The sequence below is a fragment of the Amaranthus tricolor genome, chromosome 11 (genome assembly GCF_026212465.1).
Source record: "Amaranthus tricolor cultivar Red isolate AtriRed21 chromosome 11, ASM2621246v1, whole genome shotgun sequence".
Taxonomy (NCBI): Eukaryota; Viridiplantae; Streptophyta; class Magnoliopsida; order Caryophyllales; family Amaranthaceae; genus Amaranthus; species Amaranthus tricolor.
The window spans coordinates 20,784,576-20,799,146 of NC_080057.1; the positions used below are offsets into that span (position 1 = coordinate 20,784,576).

A 14,571-nucleotide genomic window follows, 5' to 3' on the forward strand; every position below is an offset into this window, starting at 1 on the left:
ACTGAGTCTTAATTCAATTTTGATGTTTTATTCAAAATTTTTTGTTTGTGTAATAAGATTAATAAAAGAAGAGGTAATCCAGTTGAAATATGAAGTAAATAAAGGAAGAAGCAATCAAATTGAAATAAATGATTGATGAGACGTTGACATAAAAAATAAAAAATAAAAAAATCACATATTTTTTTCGTTTTAAATTACTTGTAATACTTTCTATTTATAGATGTTTCATATTACTCGCTATATTACCCTTTTTGACAAAAGACAACTATGTAATTCTCTATTTTACCCTTATTTTATTCATATCCCACATATCATTATCAATTATATACTTTTACTTTAATTACTTTAATTTCCACTACCTATTATCTACATTTAATAACTCAATAAACTTTTTTCCCAAATGGCTAAATAATTAAATTCAATAATTACCCCTCCATAAATAGAATTACCAAAACTCTAACCCCTTTATTATTTACGGATTTTAGATGCTCATCCTCACCTTTCTTTCCATAAGATTAATCAATCTTACTTCTGCCTCAAAACCCCTTCTTCCCTCAATATCACTCATTTCTCCCTCCCTCTTATAAACCCTAAATCAGGTTCACTGTTTTATCTTTAGGGGTTTTTACTTCTGTTGATCATTCCTTTTTAATCAGTTTCATTTTTCCTGCTCCATTTCGTATCAGTTTTTAAGGGTTTTTTCTTCATCTTCATCTTACCAGTTTTGTAAACAATTTTTTTTGGGTTTATTTTCATCTTCAACTTTATTTCGTAATCAGTTCTGTATTCAAGTTGATCTTCATGTTCAACGTTTTGGGGTTTTTATTGGTTGATTTTATCTTTTCATTTGAATGAAAAAAAAGGAAGCTTTGAAGAAGAAGCAAAATGGCTTTAACAGACATTCACATTCCCAAATCCCGCCCAAATAAACCCTAAATCAACTCTCTCTTCTTCATCCTCTCACTGAAACCGGCGGCCCTCTTACAATACCATCTGTTCTCCTCCAATCCGGCGGGTAGAACACGTTCATCTCCGGCAGCCTGTAATACCGTAGGTATGAAGTTCTTGTTTTTTTTCTTTTTCTCTGTACCGTAGCAATTGTATCTGTTAGTAGCAATTTGGCATTCTTTATCTTTCAAAATGAGCTGGTAATTGGAATTAGGCACCAAGTTCTACTGTAAATCTCCTTCTTCCTTTTGATCTAACTTTGATTTGCATTTGAGTTCTAATTTTGTAATGGGCTGAATTTTATTTTATCATAGATTTTTTAGGGATGGGATTGAGATGAATGATGAGTTTTGCTTTGAGTAAATTGCTTTGAATTTTGAGTTTTGCTTTGAGTAAATTGCTCTGAGTTTTGACGATAGCCTTTTCATAAAATTTGTACCAGGTACTTTCGGATAGGATTGATCTTCCATGTATGCTTGTGAAAGGGAGTGTATACATAGGCATTGATGAGGGGGCTGTGAACTTGATTAAATTTGGTGAAGGAAGGTAAGGGCTGATGCTATTGTCTTTGAAAGTTATATTTAGTTCAATTCTCTTCTGTATGAATTGTGTTGCTAGTTATATTCATTGTGTTGCTAGTTATATTCATTGAGTTGCTAGTTCAATCCTCTTCTGTATGAAGGTTAGTTCAATTTCTGTATGAACCGTAATGAACAAACATTGTTGTTGCTGCACAGACCTGCTGAGCTGTTGCTGACTCTTGCTCTTATAATCTGTATGTATTGATACTAGTTAATGGCTGCAACTTATAATCTGTATGTACTTGCTATGCTGATGAATTGAACAATCAAATTGAATAACCAATCTGGATTACATGCTGTTTAACTTCAGAATGCACCAATGCACAGTTTGTGTTCATATTTGGTTGCTTAACACAGGATTGATCTCAAGCATATTCATTCAAATCTGAACTAAGCATATTTGGTTATGTTGGAAATTGATTTTTTGTAATTTTTGTTCATGTAATTTTGTCATGGAATTTTTTGTTCGTTCTTTGTGTGAATTGATTTTGAATATTTTTGACTAAATTTTTTCATTGTATTAGTAATCTTTAATATAGTTTGTCTTCATGGTTCTCATTGTTCATAACTTCAATTTTATCATCAGTGTTTATCATAGACTACATGAAATTGTAAGTTTGGGTTGAACTGTTCAACTGTCAATTCGATTCTTCATATGCTGATGAATTGAACAATCAAATTGAATAACCAATCTGGATTACATACTGTTTGACTTCAGAATGCACCAATGCACTGTTTGTGTTCATATTTGGTTGCTCAACACAGGATTGATCTCAAGCATATTCATTCAAATCTGAACTAAGCATATTTGGTTATGTTGGAAATTGATTTTTTGTAATTTTTGTTCATGTAATTTTGTCATGGAATTTTTTGTTCGTTCTTTGTGTAAATTGATTTTGAATATTTTGACTAAATTTTTTCATTGTATTAGTAATCTTTAATATAGTTTGTCTTCATGGTTCTCATTGTTCAAAACTTCAACTATAAATCTCCAAATGTCGCTGTACTTTTGCATCTGTTTTCTTGTTTGGGTTGAAATTGTAAGTTTTTGTATAGAAAAAGGCTGATATTCATGGTTAGCTTTATCAAATGGCCCCTTGTAAGTTGTTCATATGTTGTTCCTATGTTGAAATGGTTGCAACTGTCAAGTTTTTGTAAGTTGTTCATCTGTTGAACCCCTGTTCTGGTGTTTTTAGTTAGCTTTATCAAATGGACCAAAATCTTTTTTCATTAGCATAATTTTCTTTGTTATTGGTCATACCACTATGGTTTTTGCTTCACAATTCACAATCATATATTGGATCTGAATATTCTAACGTAAATGTTTTTGCTTCTATCGGACACAATTTTCACAGTATCACGAAGAAACAAATTTGTTGATGATGGATCAAGGAGAGCTGTGATTCGGATTTATAACAGTTCGATTAACAATCGGTTCGGGTTGGTATCAGTTCGGGTTCATAACAGTTCGATTAATAATCGATTCGGGTTTGTATCAGTTCGGGTTAAAAACAATTCGATCTTAATCGGTTTTAGTCAGGTTGCATTCGGTTACGTGCATAATTCGGGTCGGATTTGACTCGGGTCGATCACTGTTCAGTTCGGGTAACATCGGTTAAGGTTTATATGTCGGTTATAAAATTCGGTTGCAGTTCGACTTCGATTTTGCCCTTTTCGGTTATTAAACGGTTCGAGTGAAGTATCGGTTCGGGTAATTGCGGTTCGGTAAACCTAAAAAACTTACATTTTTCGGGTCGGATAATTTTCGGTTCCGGGTCGGATTTTCGGGTCGGGTTTGTTTTGAACAGCTCTAAAAACACACAATACTTGTCAGAAAAATGCAAATGCTTCCCACAAAATTTACTCTTTCCACTCCAAACCCAAAACCATCCCACTATCTCTCCTCCATTAATGCAATCTCCACACTCTCTCTCCTCCCCAAACTCTCTTCCCTCTCTTTAATCCACAACCACCTTCCTCCGTTCAGCATCATCCGTATGGGTGGCGGTCCTAGAACTTTCCCAGGAGGCGTTTCAAAATGGCAATGGAAAAGAATGCAAGCCAGGAAAGCCAAACAACTCCTTAAAGCTCGTTTAGCTCGTGAACGTCAAATCTACGAAATGCGTAAACGAGCTGAACTTAAAGCTGTTGTTTCAAATCTTGAACGTCCATGGGAAGTTGTTCAAAAGGATGCTCTTAAAACTTCTTCTTCACTTTTCTCTGTTTCTGCTGACGAACAACTTAAGGTTTTAGCTGACCGATTTCAGAAACCTGGTGGTTTTGATTTGTGGTCTGAGAATGATGGGCCTCAGATTTTTCATACTCCTGATGGTAATTTGCCTTATTCTAGGTTTTTCCCTAAAGGGGTTGTTCATAGTATTAAGCCTTATGGTCAGATTGATGAAGGTAAAGGTGAAAAATCGAGTATTAATCGAAGCCTTAAGGATAGAAATGGGAAGAAATTGGATAATGGCGGTGGTAAAAAAGATGAGAATTTGTTGGGTTTGAAGGAAGGAAGAAGAAAGATGAACTCTTCTTCTAAGAGCAAGGGTCGTTCTTATGATAGAAGAAGGAACTCAGAACAAGTATGGGAATTTAGAAGTAGTTCTAATGGTGGAGATGATGTGTATGATATGAGTTTGCAAGGTGATGGTAGTTATGAGTTTAGTGATGATGATAATGGTGGAAAATTAGGGTTTTGATGTATTCTTGTTTAAGGAATGCAATTGCATACAATTATGTATTGATTATACAAAGAAAGTGTAAGCTGAAACCTTTGTTTTATCATGATTTTAAATATGGCTATTTTTTATATATTGCTTTTCTGATGAGTTTGTTTTAGACTGATTTCTTATTACATTGATTATGCTGATAAAGTTTATGCCTCCAGCTAAGATTGTTAGTAAGAATATTTAGCTGCTCTAACTATGCTACTCTCTATGTCTGAAATTAGTTGTAATTTATGATTTTTATACTTTTTGCACTCTATGATTGAGGAAATAAATTAGCTTGATTGGATAGTATATAAACTCATTAGAAATATGGTGTACATAAATGATCTTTTATCGGTGATATTGAAGTTGGATGACTTTAATTTGGCACAATCTTGTAGAGTATAAGAAATAGACCCCGACTTATTGAATTTGTAATTTTACAAATTAAAGCTAGCTCTCTAGCTATATCTATAGCAATACAAACATCAAACCCGAATATATGTTCTTTTCTTGAACTTCAGTGATGGGGATAAGGCCTGAAAGAGGTAAATCTTGTGGTCTAAAATCTTAGTCAATCACGGTTATAGACAAAAATAAAATTAATATAATAATCAAATAAAAAACTAAAACAAAGTTACACAAATGATAGACCTATGGCATAGTGTTACATACCAGTAATTTATAATTTATATATATCACGGTTATTTACCTAGTGAAGCTCATTTTGTAGTATGCGGTGAGATGACCGAGCTCCATTATCGTCTGAATTCATTCATTTCGGTGCAAGAGTGAGAACTCGGAAAGCCTCTCGAAAACATATTGTGGCTTTGTGCAATATGGATGATTACTGGGATTCGTTGAATGCCAATGCCTTTATCCTTAGAAGGCTTATGGGATGGGATTAGACTTGAACATATATTCTCTATTTAGTTGCCCAGAGAACTTTGTCAAATGCTCTTGAACTCTTTACTATATTTGAAGGCATTCAATTTATGTTTCTTTGGACGTACAGAACACCATATGTGAAACACATGAATGCTTAAAAGAGCTACTGACAATATTTGGGGTTAGCTTCTCTATATGTTAATGGATTTAGTGACATTCTCAGTTCTTTTATCTCTTTGTTAGTGGCTGTGCAGTTAAGGCAGATTAGAATAAATATATAGACTTATTTCATTGTCAAATTTAGACCTGATAGTTTGGTTACATATGGAGCAGATGTGCTGGTAGGAACCCTCGAGACAAGATCAGCTAGCACAGGTCATTTGAGAGCAGCGGTTAAGTTATAGTCAAGAGTTGATTGTTGGGTCAACACCCATTCATGGGGACTTAGAATTGAGGTCAAATATTTTCTAGGAGGGACTGAACCTAGTGTACTTGGCTCTGGTCATAATTCAATCAAAAGAAGTGTTGTGACTGGATATTTGGGTAGCAGTGTAGTGATCTGTGCACTCAGCTAATCAGTCAAGCAGCTGCACATTTGTGTATAAGATCTGTTCATCAGCTAGTTCAATTCAGAATCTTGTTGAGATCGCATGACTAAGATGGGGTACTGCTGGTGTAATGTAACAACAATAGTTTTGGCAGGGTCTGTGCAGGACCTGTTGGTCTGTACAGATCAGAATTTACAATGTGCTATAAGGATTTATTGTGAACAATCTGTTGATTCAATGCACCTCTGTGAGTTGAGAGCTACTGGTTCGCTCTGATGGAAGTAGCATCATGTCAATCTTTGGTACAAGTAGTACAAGAGGAATCAGTAGTGTAGATGATAACATGTAAATGCGTTGCGTTGTGTCTTTTAGTTTTTTAAATAACTCTAGGTTGTTAGGAGTCTGTCGTAAGCTGGTTACATGGGCTATAGTAATGTAAAGCCACATTAGTGTTGTCATGGGCTTCCAAGCACGACTCATATGCTCTCTTTTATAAGGAGGTCAAAGGATCATTTGTAATTCAGCTTTTGATGTTTAATAAATACATTCTAAGAGATTAAAATTCTAGAAAGAGCTGTTATCTTTTAAGGGGATTGATAAGTTGCTATATCCTAATTTGTGTTCTTTCTTTGTGAGTGAAGCAAAGGGGGTAATAGCAAGATCCTGTGAAGATTAAGGTGCGTAAAGTCCTAATTAAGTGCGTGGAGATAAGAGCTTCTTGGTGAGTGAACTCAACTGAGTTTTTATCCATGATTGGTAGACCGGTTTATATCCTTTCATTTTGATGCAATATCCATTGGAGGGTCCACTAAATTCATGCATCCAATCATCTTGATTGGATTCTTAGATTCATTGGCCTAATCCTTGGGTCCTATTCGGTGCAAATTGGCCAATGCTTTCGTCAACTTTGTGCTGCTCAATGGTAGGTATTACAACCTAATCAGAACCGAGTCTACATTTGTCAATTGAATGTTTCCTACATAATTAGATCGATGCTTCATTTTCATGTCACGTGGATTTTGGTGTATCTTTCAGCATTTTTGTTCCCACTTTGTTTTTGAGATTAAAAGTTTTGGAATTAACTAAATTTGTTTGTTATTTGGTGTGATTATGTTGCATTGCTCTATGATATGATGGATTATTTGGGTTTTGATTATAAATTTATTCTTCTTATAATTGGTAATGTTACTTATTTCCTCCCCATTGTTATTGTAACCTAAAGATTTATTTTGATGTTAGGATAGGCTTTAGCATCGTCGGTTTAAACTTGAATGTGTGTTTTTAGAAGAGTATGAAATAAGTTGATGACTTGTATTTATGCTGCTCCAGGTGGTCAGATTTGGTGCTGAAATGGGTTTTAGCTGTGGAGATAGCACAATCCCTGATGATATAGATTAAATTATTGTCCAGAGAAAGAGGCATCTACTGAGTTTGATGCAAAATGAAGAATTTCAAAGGATGCTATTCGTTTTAAGATGGATGGAAGTATGTTCTACATAAATTTCTTACATACAGCATTTTGTGTATCTTTTGTAATATATATCTGAGTGGGTTGAACTTTTTTTTTGTTTTTGATCTCTGTGGCGGCTGAATTCATTAAGTAAAAATGCGGTTACGGAACGGTGATGCGTTTATCGTAACACCTAAATATCGATCAAAGCCAAAAGATATCCCTTGATACAGCCAAAACGCAGTTATTTTTACACCTTAACAATGCGAGAAATTTCAGTTCATTGTTTTTCAAAATCTTGACAACGCGGCTGATACGATGCGATACGACCTTGCTGATCTTATATGATTTTGTTGATGAAAAGATAGGAAGAGAAGATGCCTAATTGATGACTTTTTACATGTTCCCTTTGGTGCTGTGCTGGTATAGTCCTTTGTTATCTTGTTGAAGGATGAAAACAAGGTGGATTTCAAAAGACCCAAGGTAACATTCCTACAATCGTTGTCCCTACATCTTATGCTCTAGTTCCCCCTTTAGATGAACATTTGGGGACAACTCTTGAAGGTTTTGGGCTTGTGACACAACTTTCACCGAAGAAGAGGTTCCAAGAGGATATAATGTTTGATAATAAGGAATCTGTGGTTGAAGCTGTTAGATTGTATCATATTCGTTGAAATGTTGAGTATAGAATAAAGACTTCCAACCAAACTGTCATTTCATTGAAGTGTAAAAGGGGATGTTTTTGGAAATTACGGGCTAGTTTAAATTCTTATTCATCTTCATAGCACATTGTAACGTATAAGGGAAAGTGTGGGTTTTGTGTTTTGGGTAGTGACAATGTTTTACCTAGACACTTTCCTTTGACATCTTCAGTGATTAACAATTTGATTATAAACTGTATTGCCCAAGACCTATCAATTAAGGTCTCTGTGATTAACTACGTTGATTTATTATCTACCACGTGGAAAAGCCAAAAACTCAGGTCAACACGTGAAATTTCTCTAAATTAAATATACAATTTTTCTTATTTTTATTTTATGAGGTTGAAAATTTTATGCATTATGACTATTATTGTCCAAGATGGTGACAAAGAAATCTTTCCACTTGCATTTGCCTTGGTAGAGAAGTAATGCGTTGCCGCATGGTCTTGGTTTATGGCTTGTATTCGTAAGCACGTGACACAGAGGATGAGTTTATGTGCTATTTTTCATAGCCATTCAGACATTTTAGCTAATATGGAGGAGCCAAAATAACAACCACCTCATGCCCATCATAGGTTATACTTACGTCATTTCCTTAGTAGTTTCAACCTTGATATGCGTAATGTAAATTTAGAGAAGTTGTTTGGTATAATTGCTTAGCAAAGACAAAAACCTAAGTTAATTAAGGGCTTGAGGGCAATTGGAGCTGCAAAGCGAAGGGCCATTTTTTAGATCAATTAAAGCAGCTGAACCGGCACAACCAACTACTCATACCGTAAGGGACGTGCCAAGGTCATCTCCTACTTCTTCTAACGTTCATTTGGATGCAATGGACTTGATGTACCCCCATGATGGTGCTGGGTCTTCCCAGGTTGTTGGACCATATTTTTTGTTTTTCTTTTTTTAATTACATATTTTAGCAAAAAAACAAAAAACAAACTATAAAGAGTACTCGTTCATTGTCAAAAACATGGAACTAACTGTTTGACTAAATTTTCTTTTCTTTGTTGTTACTAACAATGAATAAATACCTAATCTCAGGTCTAAAAAGAAGATGCTTGTTTTCGAAATTAAAATTTTCAAAAGTTTAGTTTTGATTTTTTTTTTAAAATTACCCTTATTTATTTCAAATTTACATGAAAATTAAGGTTCATCTTTATTATGACTAGTTGTGAGGCTGCGTGCGTAGCACGCGGTCTCCCTAATTACACTTTTGAATTTCATCATGTTATATTACAAATTTCTATTGACAATAATACGAATGCAAATATTAGAATGTCAATGTGTTGTAAAGGTATGAAGGACAAGACTGGAGCTGTATATATTACTAAAAAAAGTTGCATCCTCCCACACTTACATGTGAGTCTAAATTCATTCCCCACGTTTAAATATGGGCTTAACCATGCTTATGTGCGTGGCAAATGCATCTCCAACCACTCATAAGCGTGGAGATATTTTCCTCACTTATAAGCATGGGAAAATTTATTAGAGTTTATTGTTTTATTCCTCGTTTTTCCACATATATAAGTGTAGGTAATGTAGATGGTAACTTATTTTTAAATTATTTTAGCACAAAATTTATTATTATTATTATTATTATTATTATTATTACATCAATAGAGCTAAAAAAGCAAGGTAAATAATATAATATGTTGTCATTTTTAAAAATTAATGTATTGCCTTCAATTAATAATTATGTTCACAAGTTTTTTAATCCTAAAAAAAGATATAAAAATATCAAAAAAAATATGATTGACATGAGTCACACCTAGTAGTAGCACCAGACCCTATGCATCCATACACACCCCAACAATGAGTCACACCCAAACCAACCCAAATTTTACCTAACCCCCCTCACACACACAAGCGCACACACACACATCACCCTCACTCCCACGTCTAACAATTACGACAACCACCCACATAACAACTAATCTTTACCACCACAATAAACAAATAAAATAGATAATTAAAACGTACATAATGTTGAATCATACTCACCATTAATACTAGATACTTAAAAAATACAACACAACAAATTAAAACTGAATATATATCACAAAACAAATAAGTTAACAAAATAAAATCTTTTTTTCACGTTAATACAAGCACAAAGTAGTTTTAGACAAGAAAATTTCGACACTTGTATAAGAAATGCAATTTAACGCTTTAGTAAAATAAGTATTGTGCATTTGACTTCCATACAAGTGCAAGTAGAGTGATGCCTCTGTTCGCATTGGATGTTCTTCATAAAGCTTCAAATAAATACATACCCATGTCAAATTCATAGGTGATTAGCAAACAAAAAACCTAAAACCAAGCTCAAATTGCCACCCAAATTAGGTATGGATGAATGAGTAAAGCCTATAAATTTCAAATCTTTGATAAGAAATGTAATAAATCAGCAAGAAGACAGATTAGTATCTGCATCTAACTGCAAGCTTCGTTTTATAAATAGTTGTTCGAATTCTAAAGAAAAAAATTAAACAAGAAATTCAACTATAAAACTCATAAAACGTTTATTTAAATTATCACAATCTGCATTCAAATGTTTGTATTTTGTTCCATTATTAACGTCATGTTATTTGAACATTTAAAGGAATTATAGATTTTAATTAAAGATACTCTTCATACTAATTTGAAGTGTTAAAGCAAGTGCCAATAATCTTAATAACGACGTTAACTTTAAACATTTAATCGAACATGCTTTGTCTTGTACTTTAGAGGGGGGTCGATAAAGATGTGTCGAATATGGATGGTTTAAGGTTTGGAACGGTTGATGAGAGTTGTTTGATCAAAGCAACAGGAAGATCAACAGACTACTTTGGATTCTGTTTTGGTCAGAATATGAAGTGACTATGCAATTATGTGGTGCATTACTCTATTGTTTATTGCAATGTTTATTGTCATAGTTAATTAGGATGTGTATTGAGTTGTTAAATGTGAATTTATGGTGATTTATGAGGGAATACTAAGAGTGATGAATATTTTGCCTATAAATAGGATTCATCACTCATAGTAAAAAACACCACAAACACACATATTGTTGAGAGGGCTATTGCATTGTTAGAAACTTGAGAGTGTTCTTACTTTGCTTTAGTATTTGTGATCTTGAGAGATTGTTCTCAAGATAAGGGAGGTTTATTATATTTGTAACTGTTGAATTCATTATAATAAACTATATTTGAGGGAGAGGTATTCAAGATACCTCATAAACACTTGTGTTCATTTTGCATTATAATTTTCATTTGTTTTTCTTTGTTAAGCCTCTTTGAGGCTTGCGCTTTCATGAAGAAATTAAAAGCTTCAAGAAAATAAAGAACCAACAATATTACTTGGAACATTTAAATATTTGTAATTTAGTCAGCTCAACTAATCAGTGTAGCAACGAGGTCATCGACAAGTCCATTGAAGCCGCCACAGCTAATAGTTGAGTCAGTAGCAGCTCGCCTCGCCCCATTTAACCAATCACAGCACTACCTCTTTGATTCAATTGCAACCAACAGAAGCCTCGCCACATTAGCAAGTTCAAGTTGTAAATCATTGTTCTTCTCTATTGCAAGCACTCTGAGAGACCAGATTAGAGACTTCCTATGCATCAATATTAAAAAAAAAAAAAAAAACCCAAAATTAAGCTCAATCTTCAAAAGTAATGATAAATTATTCATATTATATAATTACCATGGAAGCAAACTTGAGTCATTTGTAAAAATAATAAAGCAAATGACAAAATCAACATCAAATTAGCATCATGGTCATCATAATCATCTTACAAATGTTAGTGTTACCAATTGCCCTGGTGGAGTGTACCTTGGGTTCATAGAGTTTATGAAATGAAATTATCTCTATATAATGTTAAAGCAATTCACAAACACATTATCAAGAATTTATAATTGTCCATCTTCAAGTCTACCTTTAATTTACACAACACAAATGCATATAAATAAATTGTCTGCAATGCAAAAACCAAATTAATAGCCAAGTTGACAATTTGATTTAAAAATCAACAAATATACATATAAATGAAAATGAACTTAACCAATTACTAATTAATCCTAAATATCTCAATTTCTTATCTCTTATAATTTTAGTTACATATTAATCATTACACTTTAAATAAAAAAAATGAACTTAACTATATTAATACATATTTGCCCTATTATTTTTAAAATCTTATTTTTGATAGATGTTTATGCTAAGAAATGCGTGCTTTGCATGGGTCCTATACTAGTATATCATAAATGAAATAAAGTAGTCAAAGAAAGTTGTACCCTTAGAGATGAAGTTTAATTCGGGTATTAACAGTTAGTAAAACAGAAAAACGATATATTAAAAAATAATTAATAAATATAAATTTTCATACTTAATATAGACACTAAATCTATATTAGACGCTAAATCTATATTGGAATACGTACTAGATGAAGATTTATGACCATTTGATTTGAAATATCATAAAACTTCATCTAAGTATTCTAGCAAAGATTTAGCAAATAATTTCATTTATTAATTATTTTTATTTTACCATTTTTCTATTTCATCATTTCTAGTAAGTATATGTTGAACATTTAGAGTATATAGACCTACCTCTCACCGGTCAACCTTAGTTGATTTCCTGCTCCCTTATTTTTTCTTTTCTTTTCTCTGCCGTGTCTCGCACCCATCTACTGCCACCACCGCCATATTCCAAGGGTCCCCACATTTTTCGCCCATTCTCACCCTGAATTTTCCGATATCGACTCCTTCTTGACGGTTACCGATCCCTCCCTCTATACGCCTTATCTGTTTTCTCATTGTTCTGGCGTCGGCCAAGGTCTCCCTCGGATCCACAACATAACTGATCCACAATCTCCCAATCTCTTTACTGGTCTTATTTTCGCTGCCAACCTTCTCTCCTTTGGGCTCAACGGAATCCGGCCAGTCCCTGCCCTTTTCTTTCTTACCTTTTTCTCCCCGGCGGCGGCTCTCTTCTCCGGTACGGCTATCATCTCCGGCACTTAGTCAAACGACCATCAGGTTCTTTTTTTCAATTTTCGTCCAATATAATTGTAGATTTATCAATTTTGTTATCTTTTGATTGCTTTGTAAATTGTTATATATGTCGATATATATGTTTTTCTGATTTTTAACAAGATCTCATGGAGATTGCTGTAGATATATGTCGATATATAGGCTTGTTTTTTTTTTTTTTTTTTTTGCTTTTTTTTTAATTACACGATAATATGTGTGTTCATGAGTTGGTGGAGACAATTGGGTTACGGACGCTAACGTGCATATGGGTTTTGATTGCTGTTATTGAGAGATGTTTTGGATTATTAAAAGGAAGGTGGGGTATTCTTAGGACCCCATCCTTCTTTCCAATACGTACTCATGGGCGTATAGTTCAAGCATGTGTACTATTACACAATCTTATTCGAAAACATATGCCAACAGATTACACAATGTATTGGGATTTCTATAGTGAAGAAGGTGAAAGTGATGATGAGGGCCTAGATGATGAAGTTGAGTTGATTACTCAAATAGTTACTACGGATGCTTGGACTACTTATCGAAATAACTTAGCACAAAATATGTTTAATAATTGGAGACTTAGGCATAGTAGCCAAACATAAATGTTTAGTTTATTTGGACTTATGTTTGGGTGTTCCTTTTTATGATGTAATCGAATTTTTTTTTTTTGTAATCTATAAATTTTTTTTATGGTGTTGAAATATTTTTTATGGTGTAATTGGATTATTTATTTTATCTTGCAAATAAGAAAATAGCCTTATTTGGTAATCTTTTTTTTAATACATCATTGTTGTATAGGATGGATGTTGGTCAATTTGTTCAAAGTGGAAGAGGGAAAAATAAGCGATCATGGACTAAATTTGAGGAAGAATGTTTGATTAATGGTTTGTTGGAGATGAGTGCCGATCCTTCATGGAAAGCTGATGGGAGTTTCAAAGGTGGTTTCAAGAATAAGTTAAAGGAGAAATTGAATGAGAAGTTTCCCGGGTGTGGGTTGAAAGCTATTCCCCATATTGAATCAAAAATCAAATGGTTTAAGGATAAGTATAATGTGCTAACTGAAATGTTTCGCACTTCTGGTTTTTCTTGGGATAATGAAAAGAATATGATTGTTTGTGAAAGGCAATCTTATGAAGAATTTTGTAAGGTACACAAATACTTTGACTTGTTTAATATTTGTTAGAAATTATAACATATTTTAAATGACGTATCTTTTTTTTATTCAATTCTTGTTTAATTTCAGCAACACAGAAATGCTCAAGGATTATGGAATGTTCCTTTTCCATTTTATGATCAACTGTCAGTTATCTTTGGTGCCGATCGAGCTACTGGAGTGCAATCTGAGACTTTTGTCGAAGCTGTTGCCAATCAAGAGAAAAAGACCATTGAACTAGATAAGGGTGGTAGTGATGAAGATGATGAATTTGATGATAATGAGTCCGTCAACCAATCAAAACAATCAACTCCAAGTGAACCTTCTTCAAAGAAAGCCAAAAAAGAAAAGGCTCCAAATGAACAAGGAAGGAAAAGAAAGAAGCCGGAGGTTGTGGACTTAACTTCTTCTTTTAACAATATGTCTTCTAGCTTTTCAAATCATATGAATGAGATGAACAAGCACATGTCTACCATTGCAAGTGCCTTCTCTACTACACAACTACATGAGCAAGCTATCATGGCTCGTGAAGAAGTTGAGAAAAATCAAAAAAAAATTTGGTTAGTGAATTGCTTCGCATAG

At 33.6% G+C, this 14,571-nt stretch overlaps 2 protein-coding genes across 6 annotated transcripts; both read left to right on the forward strand.

Moving 5' to 3' along the window:
- Positions 1–154: 154 nt before the first annotated feature.
- On the forward strand, positions 155–8,157 carry LOC130827724 (uncharacterized). 5 transcript variants are annotated; one of them, XR_009047241.1, is made up of 6 exons: positions 155–1,054; positions 1,391–1,494; positions 2,885–4,291; positions 6,318–6,598; positions 7,006–7,161; positions 7,278–8,157. XR_009047241.1 is itself a non-coding variant. In XM_057693561.1 (3 exons), the coding sequence occupies exon 3, from the start codon at positions 3,368–3,370 to the stop codon at positions 4,229–4,231; it is 864 nt and encodes a 287-aa protein (XP_057549544.1). In that variant the 5' UTR covers positions 155–1,054; positions 1,391–1,494; positions 2,885–3,367; the 3' UTR covers positions 4,232–4,360. The 5 variants fall into 5 exon arrangements, 1 of the variants encoding a protein (XP_057549544.1); XR_009047238.1 differs by having other exon boundaries at positions 7,006–8,157; XR_009047240.1 differs by having other exon boundaries at positions 6,318–6,397; positions 7,006–8,157.
- Positions 8,158–13,170: 5,013 nt separating this feature from the next.
- LOC130826650 (uncharacterized) lies at positions 13,171–14,571 on the forward strand. Its single transcript, XM_057692220.1, has 2 exons — positions 13,171–13,983; positions 14,080–14,571. Exons 1-2 carry the CDS (start codon positions 13,636–13,638, stop codon positions 14,569–14,571), a joined length of 840 nt encoding a protein of 279 aa, XP_057548203.1. The 5' UTR covers positions 13,171–13,635.

Coding starts and splice junctions, on each gene's coding strand:
- LOC130827724 (XM_057693561.1), top strand. CDS start 3,368: ATGCAAATGCTTCCCACAAAATTTACTCTTTCCACTCCAAACCCAAAA.
- LOC130826650 (XM_057692220.1), top strand. CDS start 13,636: ATGGATGTTGGTCAATTTGTTCAAAGTGGAAGAGGGAAAAATAAGCGA. Junction 13,984..14,079: donor CTTATGAAGAATTTTGTAAG/GTACACAAATAC, acceptor GTTTAATTTCAG/CAACACAGAAATGCTCAAGG.